The 21,190-nt window shown below is 38.8% G+C and overlaps 1 protein-coding gene across 1 annotated transcript in view; it reads right to left on the reverse strand.

Annotated features, from left to right (window-relative positions):
• The window catches only part of NWD2 (NACHT and WD repeat domain containing 2), a 51,621-nt gene extending 30,719 nt beyond the window's left edge, over positions 1 to 20,902 (reverse strand). The window contains exon 1 of the mRNA XM_057371669.1: positions 20,752 to 20,902. Within this exon, the coding sequence (XP_057227652.1) occupies positions 20,752 to 20,902 (151 nt within the window). The remainder of the gene's footprint in view (positions 1 to 20,751) is intronic.
• Between the last annotated feature and the right edge of the window lie 288 nt (positions 20,903 to 21,190).

Raw genomic sequence — 21,190 nt, forward strand, 5'->3', positions numbered from 1 at the left:
TTCTTTTAGTTGGGGATACATATTTATCAGATAAAAAAGAACCCTTAACACACAYAGACTGCTAATGAAAATCAAGATTTAATCCCCAAACTGTCTGTTGCACAAACACATGGGAGTGTTTGCATGTGTAATAACATATGTGAAATCACATAAATGTGTTTCTGTGAGGAAAAATTATGCTTCATATGTTGCAGCATTTACAATACAGTGCAGCTGAACTAATTTTTTAACTCAGTAGTCAGAATTTCTTTATTGGCTTGACTTTATTTAGTTTCCAGAAAGCTGAATTTTACAAATAAGAAACACCATGGAACAGAGATATACCAAAGATGAAAGAGATCTTAATACTTAGTAAGAAATCAATAACATGAATTAATAACGTTGTCTCAAAAGCTTTCACTTTCTTCACCATCTTTAATCTAGTAGTATCTTAAAAGCAGTATGTATCATTAATAGCACTATTTATCTTTTGCATAGGTGATTCCTCCTATAGTACTAAATGCCCAGTTTTGATATCATGTTATTCTTATAGTGCAAAATGACACGTTTTGATACTGAAGTACARTACAGCAATGACACCAAAATTATCTTTAAGTTCCATATGTCCAAGTTAATGTGAACACRTTTATATAAAACACATCATTTGAACATATTGTCAAATGTGAAGTAAATTTGWTTAGTAATGAAATCTTGTGTAGATAATAAATTTTGTTCTCTTTCACAAGACYATCATATGTGATGGATTTTGCTATAATGYAACTAAGTTGAGAACACACAGAGATGGCACTGTTGCCAACTTATTTACAMAAATAGAACACAACTGTTGTAAACCACTATCTCTGAGTGCCATGCGATGAAAAATGAAGTGTCAGCTTGTGAATGATGGAGAACATCTACTGCAGGTAACACATTTGTGTACCTGCACTGCAACAAAACAACCGATTTGACATTTCCCATATTGTTGCAAATAAGATATATATATGCAAATCTAACAACACTTTAGAGTCACAATCAGAGCCATGGCTGATATATCTAAATCGCATGTCTGTTCATAGAATCATGGTCACAGATTTATAATGTTTATTTCATTTTAAAAGTTCCAGGAAAGGGTGAAATCTGTAATTCAAATTATTACTCCAAATTAATAATATCCTTCTTAATATTTAAGCACATSTTTGAAATATTACAGGTCTAATTACCATTACTAATTACTTATTTTTTACTCAACAGAAAGTAATCCAGAAATATCCAGAGAATTATTTCTTGTGAAATCTTTATCAGAGTAAGAAAGTCTATACCACAAAGGTTCAAATGTACAGTCAGTTTAAATTAAATTTACCTTAATTACCTTCACAAACTTTTCATGTGGAAAAAGGTCAAATATATTATAGTTCTCAGAAAACCTAAGTGCAATTATGTGATACCATGTATTTATGATTTAATGTTTTAAAATATACTAACTATGCTTACATGCTCTGAAGACAATGGTCCAAGAAGCATTTTCAAGTCCCTGCTACATCTCAACCTTTTCGTTTTACTGTCTGCCATGCAAAGTGAGACCGTAACTCTAAAGTGTAGAGCTTTCACAGATTCAGTTTGAACACCGTAAATAAGAGACCCTGCTCTGGGCTACATCGGATGGGTGCAGCCTCACTGTCTCCCTGGCAGTTATTGCGCTCCTCTCCCTGACACAGTGAAAGAGGCGGCACCAGGAGTGCTGTGCCCAGTGCTGGGCATCCCAAATCAGGAGGATGGGGAGGACACTKGAGAGGCTACTGAGACAGTGGCCAAAAGCACATGGCCTACACAGATAGAGGGATCTGGGCATGTTTAATCCAGCAAAGAGTGTAAGAGGGATCTAACTGCAGCCTACAATTACTTCTAAGGTATTTACAAGGATGATGGAGCCAAGCTCTTTGTGACAGTGTCAGAGTGTACAACAAAGACAATGATAACAATTACAGCCTGGAAGTTCAGGCTGGACACTAGGAGAGGCTCCTTCATCCTTGGAGCTCTTTGACTCAACTAGACAAGTTCATTGATCAAATTTCTGTTGACAGCACTTCAGGARGGAGGTTAGCCCAAATGACCTGACCAGAGCACCCCTTGCAACCAGCAGTGACCCTGTCTCTCAGGAGAACTTGCAGGTTTGGCTCTGTTATCCAGGTTGCTTGTACACTGCCTGRGAAGACTTTTGTTCCTGTCTGGGCTAGTGGGAGCAAAGCTGTAGAGCAAAATAGCTGGTGCTAAGGACCAATGTCCATGCCGTACGTTTTTCAGGGCATCTTAATTTGGGTTGAACTCAACCCTCAAAAATATTTGGAATGCATTTGGTGGGATCCTGGAGTTATCKTCCTGTTTTTCATTGAAAAGAAATCCAATTCATGCACACCAAGACCATCCTGGGATGTGAGTCAGTGTATTAGTAATGATCAAGAGATTCACCTCACTTGCAGATCTGGATGGATCCAGACGCATCCTAGAAATATTTAGGAATAGAATGAAAAAATCGGCACTCTCAGCTCAGAGCTGCCTGTGTCAGTACAAGGATGGATGAGTTTCTCCTTCCTTAGGATCCACAGTCATTAATTTTCTCTCATACTTTAGTGTCTAAGTCATCCTTTTCTTGCAGAATGTAGTACACAGCTAACAAGGATAATTAGTCAGAGGGTTGCACGATGCCAATACAGCAATTTTATTTTGGCTCCAAGGCAATGGTGTTGCTGTACCTTGTGATAAAAGYCAACTGCGTAGTTTGCTTTATTTGAAATACTTCATTTTTTTGCCTTCATAGTAACTGAGACCCTTAGATCAGTCTGTGATAGAAGACTATCTATTCCATTTTCTTTGCCTTAACTTAGGTTGATTTTGGCATGCAAGTTTATGAAAGCACAGATCATCATATCTTCATGATCAATTAGAATGAACTCTGTTGAAAATCAACTTAATAGTCAGTTACTGAGATAAACCAAAATTATTCTTGCCTTTTAAAATGGAAATCAATCATATCTACAGCTTGATTATCAAGGAAGCAATAATCCATAGTTATTGTTTGCAGTKACTTAAATGTGACAGCAGACAGAATAGTCTTAGTAGGGATCTAAAAAAGGCTAAGTTGCAGGAACAACAATAAAAAAAAGAAAGTACTGGAAAAAGGCAGAATTTAAGAGTAAACACGATTAAGTGATAAATGAGAAATATTTTGCCTGAGGTTTATAACAGATAAAACCATGTTCTATTTACACCCATAGGACATATACCACAGCATCCTGCTGGCTCTAGTTTTAGAAAATGGTGCTGCTCCCTGCGGCATAACGTGTAAAGTCTTGTTCGGAAAATGAAACAACACGCTGCAGGAGTAGTGCCACATTTGTAGTATCTTAAAAATTAAACAGATAAAACAGTCCTTCAACTAGAATTGTATTCTAGATAAGACACTTGCCCTRCCCATTCTGTATTTTTAATCCTACCTCCATATCTAATGAAATGTACTTATCTAATTGGAATTTGAATCTGGTGCCTGAATTAATTAATTCTAAGAATTCCTATATTTAAAAYAACTTTTGAAACTTCAAGGAAACAGAAGTGTATATAGTTAAGATGAACTATGGTAATTAGTATGGATAGCAGATAAGCTGGTTTAATTAAATATAATCTAACTTGATTTAAGGTGACAGCAAATCTGTGAAGCTGGCAGTTCCTTAGAACAAAAATGTCACACAGGCAAATTCCACCTTCCAGGCTGCTGCTGCAGATGAACGGATTAACTAAATTACATTCTTCTAGCAGCCAAAATGAGACAATAGTTATGAGATGAGCTTTCTACACCTCTTAATATTAATTCTGATGCTCAGAAACACAAATAGTAGCTCACAATGAACKGTGGGAATGAAACAACTTCTGAAAAATTATAAGAGAAAACTTAAAAAAAACCCCAACCCTAAACTTGTCTCCAGTACTTAAATGAACCCAAACCTCAAGTCTTGTGCAAGGCTTGCTGAGTGCACAGATTCCAAGCAAGAGCTTCCTCTTGYAGATGGCTGCCTCCTAAGCTATTCCATAACCACACTGTCCTGCCCACCCCGACACTTTGAACAGACTGAGAATGTCAGCACAGCCTCCTCCACGTGCTCTCCAGTGAAATCCGGAGGGCTGAACTGGATTAGTCACATATCCATCTATGTCCTTTCTCCTGTCCAATAAACACAACTGTCTGYGTGCAGTGTGATTTCTGAAGGCTTGTAGCTCAGTCAAATCACTGCCAGTTTTCATTAGAGTATGCCAAGGTGCTGCTTCTCAGCATGAACTATTTCCATGCCAAAGTCTGACCTTCAAACACAAGCTGTTCTGCTATTAAAGTCACTTATTTTGTTTTAATAGAGAAAGTACATTTTCCTGTCCTGTGTTAGTAAACAGAGGATGTATATTTACAAAGAGTTGCCAAACATTAATCTCTGGGATAAAATAAGTCATGGAACATAGCCCTGTTCAACAGAAATTTAAAACGTATGTGAAAGTGAACAGAACGAGTTAACATACAAGCTTCATGGGAATTGCCCATTCCAAGCACCAGTTATTCTGTCCTAAGACCAAATAGTTTATCTCCTTGCTGGTGGTATGCTGGTCTGTATTCAGCCACAGTGATGGGAATGGCTCTTTTCATCTACTTGGGCTGCAGTCACACATCACCTCTACTCAGTCAAGGCTTGATGCRGCTGAGGAAGGAGATTGCTCAGCCCCATTTTCCTATCCTGCATTGCATAGGAAGTGCCARTGTGGGGACAGTGAGACCCACCTGACCACCCTCAAAGGAGCAGCACATTCAAACTGACASTCTGTTCACGGAAACGTAACCTGTGGGTAACCTTACCCATGCATGAGGCAAACTCGGGCTCTCAAGCAGAGTAAAACCCTAAGGAGGGAGGGTGTTTGTCTTGCCACTGTGTGACTGACAGAGGAGTACTGAAATACCCAGCTTGAGAGAGCCAGCAGGAAAATTGTTGACTGACATAACAAGTTGAGGCAGGCAGCTGAACCTGGAAGAACTCAGGCAGAAAAAGAAGAAGAAGAAAAAAAAGCTGCTCTTGCAGCTGTTCAAGGCACCACAGAAATGAATGTCATATGGGGTCACAGAGCTGTCTACAGGTTTCATCTCCAGCCAGTCGCCSAAGAAAGAGCAGCTCCTCGTATGCACAGTAGAAACAATTTCTGCATCACCTCCTCCACTCTTGGTGTTCTTGTGCTGTGCAGTAGGTCAGGACAGACACTTGCTGGATGATTTCACCTCACCTCCTTCAGCCCTCTTCTCTGCGGCCAGAGTTTCCTGCACAAATTCACACCATCACTTTTATTAACACATAATTCCTGAGTCTCTTGTGCAACTGCGGAAGATCTGAAAGAGCAGTGAACTTCTGATCTAGTTCTGAATGCATGCCCACTAAGACACCCAGTTATTTGCTTTCTTTAAGTATTCTAAATGCTTAGATTTGATAGAAGGGTAGGACAGATTCTTGCCATAGGATATTATTTGATGCATTGCAATATTAAAAAATGTGGGTATTTTATAACCATTGACTATTAACTGCAGTGAGAATTCCTGCACTTTAATTATCTAAGGTTAAAAATTACTTAGCAGCAGTGCCAAGTAAGATGCCAAGCCTCTTAATGCTAGTATGTTCCTGACTCATATGACTATTCAACTGAATGATTCCTTTTAAACTGCCTTCTTTACAATAATGCACAACAGCACTGTGTATTACCTGTGCTACTAAAAACTTTGACTACTAGAAGGTAACATCTCCCTAAATATTATGGAAAACTTCTCTCTGAAAACAATACTGTAATAATAAGTAATTTACATTTATATAGTGCCTGTCATCTCAGAATCACAGCATTGTGCAAGCAAGAAGTGAGTTCGAATCATGCAGCAGGTAAGAGAGGAAAAAAACACTTGAGTTCCCTAGTATCCTTGCCTTCCTAGAAAATAAACTCCATAGACACTGTTGTCATTTTTTTCCTTTGGAGTTTCTGTGAGGAGGGATCATTAGAATGTTCTCAAAGGCATCCAAATCTTCTCAAGATTAGGTAGACCRGGAATGGGAACAGGTTGATAAGGGTCAATTCCCTCAGTGTCCCCTCCCCGAAGAACAGTGCCAACCTTCAGGTCTCCACTGGCTCTCTAGAAGGCAAATGAAAAACTGGACAGACTGAAGACCATTGATTAATTCAACTAAATCCCACAACTAATTAACCATCCAAATAAATTCTGATTAGCAAAACACTGCAACATTACTGTGATGAACAGAGCTGCGTGTCCTCACTCCACTGGATGGCAGGAGCTCTGTCATRAGAAGTGCACAAAGTCTACGTGACTCAACCTTCTCAGTTCTAAAAWAACATAAATACAAGACTGGAATAAGAATTTCAGCCCAAAGGAATGCCTGCTTSTCATGAAAGTCAGAAGAAATAATGAAARATAACATAAAGATGGTAAGTAATTCTGAGATGTATCTTTCAAGTAGGAAGAAATGACAGGATATGACAAAAATCTGGGATCTACACCAGAACACTTAAAAAAACACACCTCCAAAACAAAAGACCTAAATAGGCAGGATTCAAAATGCAGGGCATAACTGTAAGCCCAAAACTTATAGTTGCAGCAATTACYTCTTCTTTTTTAGCCCCAAATCAAACAATACCTGATTTTAAAAGAAGCATAGTTTTAAAATCTATTTCTCTGAAATATTCCATGTTGTCACTTCAGTAAGATGACAAATGTAAAAAAAACACATATACACTAAGTATACACATGCAATATGCTCTAAAAAAAACATATAATGTTTTTAAAATTAGAATGACCAGATTTCACAGTGTCATCTTATAAAATACCCTGCATCTTGACTGYTAATATGCTTAACCAGTGCCACCTATTGGTCTAACAATAAAACCCAGACAATTAAAAAAAAAGAAAAAGAGTTGACTAGTAAAATCAGAGRGGTCAAGACCCACATTAAAATACAGAATTTAGGGGAAGCATCAGTGTTAAAGTGATAGAAGGGAAAAGTGGTTCCTATATCCAAATACCAAGGTTCAAATTTTCATTATACACATGACTGTCTTTCCACTTTGAAACAAATGTTGGTTCCTGGCATTTCTATTCTGTGTGCAGCAGCCTTACATGAAACAAATTTGGAGTCAGAGCCAAAAGCTGGCGAAGTTAATGGAAAGATCTGCTGATCTCAGCAGATTTTCAATGGAGTTCTACATTTGGCACATATTGGAAGCCAGTATTTTTTGATATCTTCCACAGAGTTTGGATCAAAACTCTCAATTATAAATAAATCAATCAGTTAATAAACACTACATACTCTTGTGTGACTCCAGTGGTCATGGTAGGGATGAGGACTCTGGAGCAGAATTTTATCTCATAACATGCCCTAATTAACTAACCTCACATTACCCCTTGGGAACACAGCATCCTTATGCATAGATGTTCTTAAACCAAACAAGAAGAGTTAGGTTGACCTGGAATCCTTTCCCAAGCCTGCTAATGCTCCCTAGACTGCTGCTTGGGTGCATTGGTGTCCTTGTGTCCCTGGACTGTGATTTCTGGCAAACRCTGAAATGCAAATGTGTCTGCACACAAATGACAACAAATGGCAGGAGCTCCAGCAACAYCTTGGGTTGAAGGCAGAATCTCTACAGGGCTTTTTTGCACTCTGCAAGAGTGGAAGAATTAAAAAAAGTCTAATTTTTTCATTTAACAGAACAAGTCAGGAAAAGCTCCTGAAAACATGACAATTTGCAAACCATTACTGTCATACAATTAAATGATGTGACAAGAGAAACTGAAGACACAGCGTATTTAAAAACACCAAAATTAAGTCTGAAAATTACCTCTGCAGAACACCAAAGCTTATTAGAAATACACACTGGAAAACAACAATACCTGTTAGGAGAAGAATTTGCTACTATGATCAAAATTAATGTGAAAGAAAAACTTCTTGAGAATTCTAAAGGAGGAGTTTTGAATGAGTTGTGGAAAAATCACWAACAGAGGACAGAAATAAGAGCTAGTGCAGTAAAAAAGTTATGAGCAAAAATCCATTGAGAGTTGTAAATTCACACTTCAAAAAATTATGGAATTTCCCAGAAAGCAGAAAAAAGCCTTACAACACTGGAAAATGCATTTAACAATTAAGTTGTGTGTACTGCAATACACAATTTTTTTCCTTTTCTGACATCAACCATCAGGGTGTGTTACTAAGGCACTTAAGGTAATGAGGCTACGGCAGTTAATAAAGCAAAGAGATGTTCTTTCTCCTAACTGCGGGTTCAAGTACTGGAAGAGAACAAAATAGTATTTGTAGGCTTTGAAAAAGCAAAAAGCAGAGCAGAGCCCTAAAAAGCCACAAGAAAGCCAACCTCATAARAGCACACACTTATTTCACAGTACAGTCCGGTGCAGGACCATTAAGTACACCACATTCTGAAGAAATTCCAATAAACACTCAGATGTGACTTTGCATCTGGCAAAAGAATGGAAGAGCTCTGCAAGCACTGTTGACTTCTGAGTAAAGTTGCCCTTCCCTTCTCTAAATTTTCTGCTTAAGTGAAAAAATTATGGAGTTCCAATCCAGGTTGCATTAAGGTTGGTGCACTACAGCCACAGTTTGGGTCACTACAAAACTKATGAAGTCAGTTGGGCCAACTAGAAAAGCATGACTGATAAATGTAGCYTACTGTATGGGCTTCAAGTGATTATGCCAGAAAATGAAAAAGTCTCAAACCTGACACTTTTGGGTGTGCAGAAGCACCCACACAAGAACAAGAGCTGCTGCTTGCTATCAGTGAAGTACGTTTGCATCAATCCAGTGGGAGTTTTCTTTGCAATGGATTTTTTTTTTCTTGATGCTAAATGGAGAGGATTAAATAACATCACTGAACAGTCAGAATAGCTCATGGCTGCTGTAGAAACTGTAATCATAGATGAAGAAATGAAATGACAAYCCAAGCTGCAAGAGGGCATTAAGTCCAGAACAATGAAACTACATGAGGGAGGAACGCCAGAAACTTGACTACAGCTTGCCTGAAGAAGAGAATCTCAACTGATTTCTTTAAAGGGCTAATTCCCATACTCACAGACAACTTCAACCTTGGTATTAACACCCAGTTACAGGCCCTATGGCACAATAGTTTYTAAAAATGAGAATTCCAGGTAGGGCCTGCACGGAAACTCATTGAACATGTTTTGAACATTGAACATGGCCAAATAATTTACAAAGCTGGCTCATTTGGATGGATTATGTAATGTCTGAGAGGCAARCAGTGACTGACATGTAAAGGAAGAGTGATTTATCAGACCTTGTTCTCCTTACCCTCCCAATTCTAATGATTCATCTAAGTTTTATTTTTAGTGATGATTATATAATCCAGTTGAAAAGGCCATTTTAAATTTTATAATRTATCTTTTTTTAATCAGTCAAATATTTTTTCTGATGCTTTGATTTTCCTAGCTATTGCTTTCTTAGATTTTATTAATTTCTTTTKCTTGCTAAGCACATTTTGTTGATTATATATAAAGGTAAGAGTWAATTTGCATTTTAACAATCTTCAGGATTTAGCAGTTGAAAAAGGACAACACATATTCCAATCACTTCCTGAGAGTAGCACTGTAGTTGAAACAAGTAAGATTAAGTTCTCACAAATACCTTATACAARTATGATACAGAAAATAATATTTAAAGAAAACTTTCAGAACTGGCCTACCAATTTAATTAATCAGTGACTGAACTACCAAATGTTACCCAGATTAGCATTTTCAAATTAGTTTAGCCATCCTCCCCAGTWCTTTGCTCTTATTTTCCTGATAATAATATTCAATGAGTTATAATTACCTTTAAAGGAGGATAAAGACCTTTCATGATGCTATACTCTCAATGGCAGTGTAGAATTTGGTTGAAAGCGTTGACTTGACTTTATTCCCATTTCTTCCATTGCCAGACACTATCAGTCTTTCCCAGTGCCTGAAAAGRTATTTGTCCCTTGGCCACAGAGGAGAGCAAAAGTAATCTTTTACTTGCTGCACCCACACAGTTAAAGACAACTGAATCCATAACTGGAGATTTTATTTCAAACAATTTTGACATTTACATAATGACTATGAGGAGCTGACTGTGGCATTAACATAGGAACAATATTCCACCAACGGAATTGCTTAATAAAATTATATAATATTACACATGGTTGATTATAGAAATTAAAACAGGTAGAGTGTAGAGAGATTATTTGCATTTTAATTTCTGTTTTCTAAAAAAAAGGGAGGAATAAATGATGAACTGTCTTCTTCATGTCTTCTGTTCTATTTTGAAAAGTATTTTTAACTCATTGACTGGCATTAAACAAATCAAACCCAACAAGTGACCATGTCAGTTAGAGAAATCCTGTAAACGAGTCTCCTCCTCCCATTCATAAATAAACCAGAAGAAAAGTTGTAACATGAACTCTAATATTGGACAATTCATAAATTATTTCCAGAAAAGCTTCACCTGAAACACATGGACCACTGCAGGACATACATCCATGATAAAGTTAYCCTTGTGGTTATTGCTTTATATTATTTATTTGATGTGTGGATCCTCAGATTGAGTTCCTGAATAGTGAAAGGATAAGGATAAGGATACAGAAACTGGATTTGAGAAATTTGTGAATAATAWCATACACCAGTTACTGAAGGTTACTGGAACTCATTCTAAAAAAGGATTTTTTCAGCAATTTTTTTACTTTTGGTAATTTTATTGCCTAATGAGCTAATTTTATGTCTGTATGTCATTGTAAGCATGATCACAGAGCTATGGCAGACACACCATAGCAATATGCTGCACAGTCTGCTTTCCTGTGTATTTTAACTGGTTYGGAGACAGCTCATGAAGAGTGAGAYAATCAGTCAGGATGGCACAGGYATGTTTGCTTCTGCATCAGGCAGKAGGACAGATCTGAAGGCCTCAAGAGGTCCCTTGCAGCCTCTAGTCTGTGATTTGCACAAAAAAAAGACTACTGAAATAGCTGCCCAAGATTCCTTGGACTTCTGTTACAGCCACAYGCACCTGCTTTAGTGGCTTAGATGTCAAGTAATTCAATGGCATTAATTCTGCTCACCAGAGATGGCTTAATACTTTATAATCCACATTGGAAATTACCTGGATTTCAAAGTAAATAATGATCCAAATTTTGCTAGTGTTTAGATGTACCAAATTAGGGATCACACAAACAGAAATTCTTCAATAACTTACTTCAAGAGCAGTGCCTAATTCTTCATAATTTTWAAATGTAATACATTACATATATAGGTAAACCAAGACCATTATCAAATAATAATATGAATCTGTAATTTTCCTAGTATTTTCTAGCAACCACTCCTAAAAAGATCAACAATTACTGCTCACTGATATCAGAAATACTAACGGGTGAAAACTGGAATTTTCTTCAGAACATATTACTTTGCCTTGCCAGAACAGTACAGATTATGAAGCTAACCACCAGGACTATTATCAAGGAAGAATATATTTTTCTTTTGATCTTCTTTTCTAGAATGTGTGGGACCTTTATTGAACAGCAGTAGGTATGGAAAAATAAAAAGATTTAACTCCTAATTTCAACAAAATCACTTATAAAGTGATCATATATGATTTATGTTATGTTTCATTTTGACAGTAAAGCAAGATCCTCTAGGTGTGTCATATTGGCATTGTTAGGTGTGGAAAATTCTTGATAATAAAATAATCCTTAGAGTCTTGCATAATACAGTGGATTCCTTTGGATTAGACTTCATACTTTAGTCTCCTTAGATTGTTGAACACTGGAATTTCCTTATTTATTTCTTAGTATGGCTCCATTTTARTAACTCAGTAGGAATAAGGAGATTCAGATACCTAGATCTTCATGGTTAACCTCTCTTTCTATATATACAGATAGATAAAATTGGATCATTACAAGKTGGTCTTGGATAAAGCTCCTGTTTTAGGGAGATCTGCTTTTAGGTACCCTTTCTCCACAGATATTCTCACAGCTGTTTTTTGACATGTCCTCTTTGGCTGAACACACATGGTTTTGCTAACAAAAAATGCTCACTGAAGTTTGCAGGGTGAGGCATTTCACTGGGCAACAATCCATCTCCAGATTTGGAAAGGCAGTTACAGGTACCAAGACTATTAACTAATTACTAAAGCAACTAGACAAATTCATGGAAGCAGAGGGACTCACAGGTTATTAAGCACAGATATAACCTTCATAATTTTGTCCCTGCTGTGATCTATCACTCTTTCATTATATGTCTGAAATTGCCCAGGTCAGAGAGGTGTGCTGGGCTCCTTTGCTCTAAGCCTGATCTTMCTGCATTTGCTTCTCATTTATCTCACATGTAATGGCTGATTTGCATAACTCTATAAATATGGATAATGCCTCTCATCTAAAACTATTAACCCACAGGGTTACTCATTGATTCCCAATCATTTAAAAATAATCTTAATCTAATATTTTACACTTAACTTTATCTTAAGCTCTGAAACTAAAGCTGTCCAGGTGGGGCTTTTAGTCAATAATTCTCTCTTCATTTTAATGTTTTGTAAAACATTACTAGTTAGAGATTAAATAAGAATATCACAAATAACATTGCTATGAATCATACAAATACTATAATCTACCTCAAYACCTGCTTCAGTTTGGAGATTTATAAACCCTAGATGAGACTGTGAAGGTACTTAATTACTAATAGGGTGAAATGGGCTCTGTTAATAAATATTTGCAAGTGTTTAATCATACTGCAGAAGAGTRTTTCTATACTAAAGACTGCAGCTCTACCACCCCAAGAAATGTTAGAAGCAGGATGAACAGGAGCATTTGACAGGCTCTGACAGTTTGAAATTTGACCTATTTAGCTATTTGATCAGTTCCCAATGGTTGATATGTGCAACATCATGACTCTGGATTAAGCTCAGTGTAGAAGTCCTGACATTTGCTAGTCTTTCTGGTTTCTGGCACAAAGTGTATGTTGAACACTTTGACAAATCTAGTCTCTAAAGGTGACATTTTCTCCAGATCCAGATTCTGCAGAAGAATGACACTCCAGCACAGTGTCCTGTCTCCAACAGTGGGCAGCAGCAGGTGCTGATAGAGGAAGTTCAAGGCCAGTCAGAGACAGAGGGAGTCATCTAATTGTTGCGGTGATGAGGTGGCTTGCAATTGTTGCATTTGGTACGTCCTCCTTGCCCAGCACAGCAGCACTCACACAGTTCTGCACTGATTCGGCCCTTCTTACTCCTTACTTTGCTGCACTGCTTGTTTTCAGCTACCTGTGACTGAGCCCTACTCCCCCTTTGACTACAGATTTTGTAAGTAAAAACCTCTCTCTGATACAAGCCCTATATTAATAAGAGTAGTGTCAGGCCAGTAAAGTTATTTTAAAGGAACCATGATTAAATTGTGTTCTCTAGTTCTATCTATTATTATCCTTCTTTAACTAAATTCTAGTAAAGAGATAAAGCAGTTGTCTTGAACTGCACTGACTATATTGAAACCTGCCAGATTCCTTTGTATTCCGTACACAAGACTATTTATGATATTATATTTATATCTACCACCTTCAATATATTAAAACCTTAAATTACTGTAGGTAGATATTACTAATGTATTATTATTGCAGCCTGAAAGGATATCTCACCACAAAACACTCTTTTAGCTGCTAAATTCAAAGTCACTCCACTTGTTTTAGATGAAAAAAAATTGCCACTTAGGCACTGCCCTCATACCTTGAACTGGAAGTTTAGTAACTCCTTGATCTGAAGTTTTGTTTATGTAATATATATATTTTAAATTCTCCAAACAAAACTTAAAAGTTCAATGTAGGATTTTCTCTTGCATATTCACAAATCTGTGGACACATGCCCACATAGTCATGCATGTGAGTTTCTGCAGAGGTATTATCTTGCTGCATAAGCTTAGAGATAGGATGTCAAGTTATGCAGTTATGTACCTTTTGTACTACACTGCTCTTACGTGATTACACAAATCCCACCACAGAAKACACGTGGCCTCCTTGAAACACAGCCTTGGAAATCCTCTTCAGCTTGCTGCACAGCAGACTGTTGCTCCGCTGAGAGGTCATGCCACTGCCCTTGAGCAGGAGGAAAAGGAGCTCCCCTCTCTTGAAGGGGGAAGGCACTGGCACGCTGCCTGCTCAGTGCTTCTCTCATTTCAAAGGTCTCATACCTTGCTGAGGGASCAAATCACAATAAGGACCTAATTTAATACTCCTGTTGTCCATTACCTAATATATTACCTAATAAATTAATATCACATGGCATTGGCACACTTCTTCCATTGTCCCTCACTGTCCATGGAATTCGTGCTGAGGGGCCAGAAGCTCCCCTTCATCACTGAAAGAAAGCCCCCAAGAACACGGACAGTCTAGCAAGCAAATACATCTGAAGAAAAAAAAGCAATATTAGCCAAATCAGAAAGAAAAAAGATAAATTGTAGGTTCTGCATTCTTTTAATATTATTTCTTCAGCACTATGAAAACCAGTCATAGAACCTAAGCTGCAGGTGCCTACAACTCTGTTTACAAGTTTAATTGTGGATAAAATCTAAACTCCTCTGTAAAGTTTTTATTTTTACAAGACTATTCAACAAAATCTGGGCAGTTCCTCAGTATTGCTAGAAGTACAACCTTGAGTGATGGCCTTTGAACATACTCAGTTCTCACAAAAGAGCTAAGTACTACCAGCGACTTTGGATATAGTCCATGAGACACTGGGGCTTGAGTGTCACACATCCATTAATACCATTCTACAATGTTTATAATATTTTATATAATTTATGTATATGTGTGCATATGTATACTGACATATAATTTTTTTTTAGTATATCCATTCTTTTTTAATATTTAAAATATTAAAACTGTAAGTAGACAGTGTAAACACCTAATCCATTTGAAGCTGTTAACTCCAGGGTTGCTTAGCAGGAAGATGATTGAATTTCAGGCAATTTTGCTTATTTTTAAATATCAAGAAGAAACCACAAACCCAGTAAATTACATAACTTGCTCTTTTACTAAAAACCCCCTCACTCAACTGCTTGATCATAGTATTGTTGCCAAATGCAMATCCTACCTTTTAAGTATATGAATGAAAAATCTTGTTGAAAATCAAACAAAAGTTCTCGATGTTACCATTTGCATATTTGGCACATTTAGGGCAAACCCTTAGCCCAGTCCACAGGCTGCATAAGCAAATAATCCACATGGAAAACAGGACACAAAGAGCAGTTCTTTTCAAACACATTATTGGATTATTACAGTTTTTTGAGTTAATCTGTGTCACAGAATAAACTTCAATCCAATTCAGTCTTCACCCCAGTCCAAAACAACACTTTCCTGTAACAGAACAAAGGCTTCAGGATCTCTTYAGCAAAAAATCATCTTGTATTGGTTCTGCTTGAGATCTACCCTCCCTGCCTTGCAAAAGAAGGTAAAGGTAGGTAAAGCCTACATAAAACTTGGTCATACAGCCTCAAGGAGAGTCAGATTTTACCTTCTGCTCAACCACACCAACAATGGATTTGTTCCACAGCACAAGAGAAAAGAGAAAATCACACATAGAGGCAGAAGTACTGCAAATGGCAGGTTTATTTCCAACTTAATAAACTGTTGGTATCTCTAACCTCTGGACYTCCTGAAATGAGACATATTTCAAATCAAGGTTCACACCAAACCTGGGCACTTGCATGTTTTTTCTCCCCCAAACTCTGAGAGTTTATCTCTTTACCTCTAAAACTATTGAGCTCCCTCCCCTCCCRGCCCCCCAAGTGGTAGGTTTGGTTTTGACTCTTAAACACTACAGTGATGTGCGTCACACAAATCCAYAAATAGATGCAAAATTAGGTAACCAGAACTAACACTTAGCACAAAAAGCATCCTGGAGTTATTTGTCTCCACATCTCCGCAACACCTCCTTTGCAATTTCATACACTTGAACATCTGTGGTTTTCTTTAGCTAAGGAATGAATTCCACTCAGATTATATAAAATTGTCTTTATAAAAAGATCTTCATGTAATGTAGACAAGTAGGGACACCATATGGTATTTTGGGCCTGGTTAGAATGGACCATCATTAAATAAGCATTATTATGGCTTTTGAATATTTTTCCACTTTAACAYTTCCTCAATTCTATTTTCCTTAAGGAAAACAATATTTCAGGTAAAAATAATATAATAGACCTGGAACATGCTAAGAGTGCAAGATTATGCCTTTCTCTCATATCACATATGGCAGTAAGTTGGTAATTAAAGCAATCATAATTCTTCATCTGTTTCGAGTTATCCACCATCTTGTTCTAAACCACAAATTCCCATGACCTTTTCTTTCACATGTACAACAACATGCACAAAACCACACATRATTCCTGCAAAGCAGCCTACAACTATAGGTCCAAATGAAAACATTGGTTTCTGCAGTTGTAATTTACTCCTTCTCTAGTCAGCAAAACTATCTGCTGGTGGGAAACTGCTTTGTGTGTCACAAGAAAATATGCAAATTTGGCATTGAACACCTGTACACACCTGTACTTTACGAGAACTGAGTGTTTTTCAAATTAATACAATGTTCTGGATGATGTCTGTCAATGGGAAACAAATGAAGGTGAAAAATGGAATAATAAATCAAGAAAACTCAAAGTCATTCAATAGCATAAGACAAGGAAATCTCACTCTGGCAATTCATGGGGAAGCTGGTGAAGTTACAGCTGTACAGGTTTGTGCTTGTATAATGGAATCATTTAAGTGGTGGTAGTATGAGTAGTATCTGCTATTAGAGTAAGATCTTCATTTTATATTTCTACATGTATACAGAGGAYTTCATGCTGAAGATTGTTAATCATGTCAAAACTAGTAGGTGGTTAATGGATTAAAAAATGAGTACTGGAGGCATAGAAACTATGAGGAATTAAACAGGGCTGTTAAAACAAAGCTTGTCCATGATCTCATCAGAACTGTTTCTGTTTGTAMAACAGAAAGGTATTATTAGACTAAAAAATATTAACTATAAAAATCCAGTAAAAACAACCCAAGTGTTGGGACTTAGGCARTATGTAAGGGTGCTGCACAGAGGAGAGTGCAGCATGTATCTGAAATAGTGGATGGGAAAGGAACCATCCTTACTGTGCGCAGGGCTAGGTGCAATCGTGTTCACACGTTGAGATAAGGCTGACTAACACTACCTATGTCAGGACACACTCCGATTCTACTTACAGGATTATCATCCTGTCTGCAGCAGAACCACCTGTGTGTAGGATTTGGCTTCATATATAGCCTTTGTCAGTGCATTTGTTTGTTTCTGCTGATGACTAAGGCATYTTCACAACTAAAACTCCAAGAGCTCAGAGTAAAAAATTATCCATGTCTTAACTAATTGAAGCAGTAACAAGACTTGAAGTCAAACTAGCAAAGGAATAATTTCCCCACTTTCAGAAGAACCATCAGGATTTAAAACTTTCAGACTTTGGACTGCTTGTTACAATTAACTGGATTTAATTTTCAAGACAGATTCCTAGCTCCAGTTCAGGCACCATTTTCAACTAGATCTTGTCATATAGCCTTGTATCACCACATAACTTCTTCAAACAGCAAACTTTGCAACTCAARTAATTTTCTGTTTGAAGTAGTGACAAGAATCATTGGAATGTTCTGAAMCTATGTAGAGCTGATAATGGATCCTTATGGGAGTTTATACCTGTTGTTTTTGACATGAACTGTATGTTACTGGCAGGCATCTATACAGGCACTACTGAGTAGAGAGAAACTGTCATTGGCTGCTGTTACAGTTCACAGATTTCTACATGGAACAGTAAAGCACTTAYGACAATCAGGCAAATATGACTTACTTTTCTTAACACTTGGAAGTAATGAAAATATCCTGAGGAAACAAAAACAAACAAACAAAACAAACAAAAAAACCCCCGAACTTTCAACATCTCTTAGCCAAAATGTCTATTTAAATGCATATTTAAAATATTTCTGATTGTTTATATCTACGGAAATGTGAAAACAGGTTTATTTGTATTCCAATAATAAAGCAACTTCTGAAGATCCAGTCATTTTCAGTGATATGAAGGTGGATTAATTGACAACAACTCGAGCAAGACAATACTGCTAACTACTAGGGGAAAATACAGTTTCATTAATTTACTCTAGAAAACAAGACTGCAAAATGAAGTAATCTTTCCCCTATAACCCATGCTCATTGTTTCTATTTGTTCTTTTTAGGGACTTCTGGTTAAGAAATTTTTCACATTACCATTTTGTTAGTTACATAATAAATACATAATGTATTTCAGTCATACTAAAGTATGTTCGTAAAGAACAGACCAAACACTGATCACCAGCGTTCTCCCCAATACGCTTATTAAATAATTCAAGAAAACTTCKTTTAGTTTTGTGCACTTTCAGTGGTAGATAAATTTTTCTTGTGACTGCTAGCAGGATTAGTCCCTATGCTTCTCTGACACCACAGTTCAAATCTACCTCTGTGAGTCTGGGGGCTTGCTGCCCTTTTTCAGGAATGCTCTGTATCAAGAAGAATGGGTATAAACTGTAGTGATTTGCTGAAAATTACAAGAGAGGCCTTAGTCATGCAAATATACTTTGYAGTYAGGGGTTTGAATGTGCAAAAGATTYRCTGAGTAGGAATAATTCAGCCTTTTCATCCAGAATTTTTGCACTGGGAACTTTGTCAAGTGTTTTACCAACAACAGTTCTATTTCAAAGAACTTCAGTAGATGACATCTAAACCCCATTATAGACTAATTTTTTGTTTATCTATGCATACTTTTTAAAAAGTCCCATGCAGTCAGTAATACTTCAACATAAGCGCTGTCACTGACAAATAGTAATGGTTGTTTCTTGTCACTGAGAGTCTTTAAATGTTCACAGACAAAACCTGTAAACCACTATGAAATTTTGGTCCCCTACTATCATTTTTAAAAGCAGGAGCAATGTCACAGATAAAATATTTGATATAAGGGGTGTAAATCATTGTGACCATGACAATCCTTGTGAGACCACAAGGAAGGTAATGTAAACAATTTTATAATGTTTGGATTTTCTTTCAGTGTTGTTTTTTTTTTAAAGCCGATATTTTCAAATTACAATGCCAGGGTGAAATCCTGCAAATGGATATATATGGCTTTAAATYCCAACTTTCAGAATGAGTTCAGTGTGTTTTCTGTTTTAGAAAATATCTAGCTGACGTACCAAGCTACCCTAAATGCCATTCACATCATATGCAGAGGCATCAGTAGCTTCACAGTTAAGGCAATGCTGGCAGAAATCCATTTCTCATGAGTAACCTATCTTCTAAAAATCCACAGTCATTTTCTTTCAGAGCCAAACACGCCTTTTTTTTTTTTTTCCCAATTATCACTGTTTTTATATCTCTTTGTTTTGATTGCAGCGMTAAACTGCAAACATCTTCATGGCCTCCTTAAAGAATGTCATCTTTTTAAACAAACAGGGATGTTGAATATGAGGGCTGAGAGTTTCCTTGTGTTGAAAGCAAGAAGTGCTGGAGGTGAGGGAATTCTTCAAAGCAGCACTATGTCCGTTTTTTTTTTTTTTTTTTTTTTTTTTTTTTTTTTTTTTTTTTTTTTTTTTTTTTTTGCTTGTGAGCACTATTTCTCATACTCCTGTAAGTATTGGTGCCAAGACGATTTTCACTTCAAAGTTTGAACTATTTTGCCATTTCAGGCATGATTTTCAAATCTCTGATGTTTGCATAAAAGGTGACAGTATTGTTGAATTAGAAGTGTTGGGGGAAGGWGGTGGGTGGCGGTGTGAAAGATAATTGTGAATACAGTGGGCTCATTTTTTACAGACAAGAAACGTCATAAGTGTGAAYGCCTAATTTATTATTTCCGTGCTTCAAGTGGGAATATGCTTCAGCAACTCCTATCTCACAAGTGGGAATGACACCTCCTGAATGTATGCAAATTCCTCGAATCAAAGGGTAATATTAAAAATAGGCTTTAAACAGCAGGATGCCTAATTAATTCAGATACCGGGTATACGACCCCGACTTTATTAAGCTAAAACTGCAGGTTTCAGGGAGYGCTTCCTTGGAAGCAGAGTACAGCGGGGATCAAAGGATCACCTTTAGCCTCAGCCCGCTAATACCTGCCTGCATTGAGCTATGAAATCAATCGGAAACTTATTAACCAGACCCCCGAGGAGAGCWCTCCAAAGCATCCCCCCGCTAAAAGCCTTCCCTTCGCTAGAAGGCAGCCCGTTTCCGTGTCCCCAGCGCCCTGTGTGCCCTACAGCTCCGACAGCGCAAAAACGAGAGGACGCCCCGCGCCCCGGTGCCTTTCGTGCGTGTCATTTACGGACATAAAACTTCAGGAGCGGAGTACACCGGTGCCTCCCAGCCCCGCTCCGAGCTCGTACACCCACACCCAGCAAAGCCCGCCCCACAGCCCCGCGACCGCCTCGCCCCGCGCCCCACACCGCCCCCGGCCCGGCCCAGCCCGGCGCCCCACACCGCGCCCGGCGGGCGGAGGGGCCCTGGCGGCTCTCGGGGGTGGCCGCGGACAGGGGCAGGAGCGGTCCCGGCCACGCCACGGCCCCGGAGCGAGGGTGCCCGGGAGCGGCGCGGGCGCTGCGGGCGGCAGGGGGAGCTGCGGGGCGGGCGCGGCTGCCGCGTTTACCTTCGGGGTTGGCGCTGATGAAGACGCGGACGCTCCKGCCGCTCGGCACCAGGTGGGACGGCAGCGCGGAGAGGTTGCCGGAGAACGCCGCCCGCCGCAGCGCCGCGTCCCGCGGGCAGGGCAGCCTGCCGCCCGCCCCGGCCGGCCACATCCCGCCGCTGCGGGGCGAGCCCGCGGCTCAGGGCAGCCCCAGGAGCGCCGCGGCGGCGCCGCCAGCGGCTCTCGCCACCGGCTGAAGGGCAGCGGCCATACGGACCCTCGGGCCGCCCGGGGCCGCCGCCCGCCTCCGCGGCGGCGGTGCGGCCGGGGCTGTGGCCGCGGCCCGGTGCCCGAGCGCGGGGGCAGCGAGGGGACGAGGCGCCGACCGCCCCCGCCCCGCTCCCTTGCGGCGGCCGGCGGCGACGAGGGCGGGGGCACAAAAGTTTGCGGCGGAGCGGTG

This window comes from Malurus melanocephalus, unplaced genomic scaffold (genome assembly GCF_030028575.1).
Source record: "Malurus melanocephalus ecotype Western Australia unplaced genomic scaffold, MMel_1.1 scaffold_151, whole genome shotgun sequence".
In the NCBI taxonomy this organism is placed as follows: Eukaryota; Metazoa; Chordata; class Aves; order Passeriformes; family Maluridae; genus Malurus; species Malurus melanocephalus.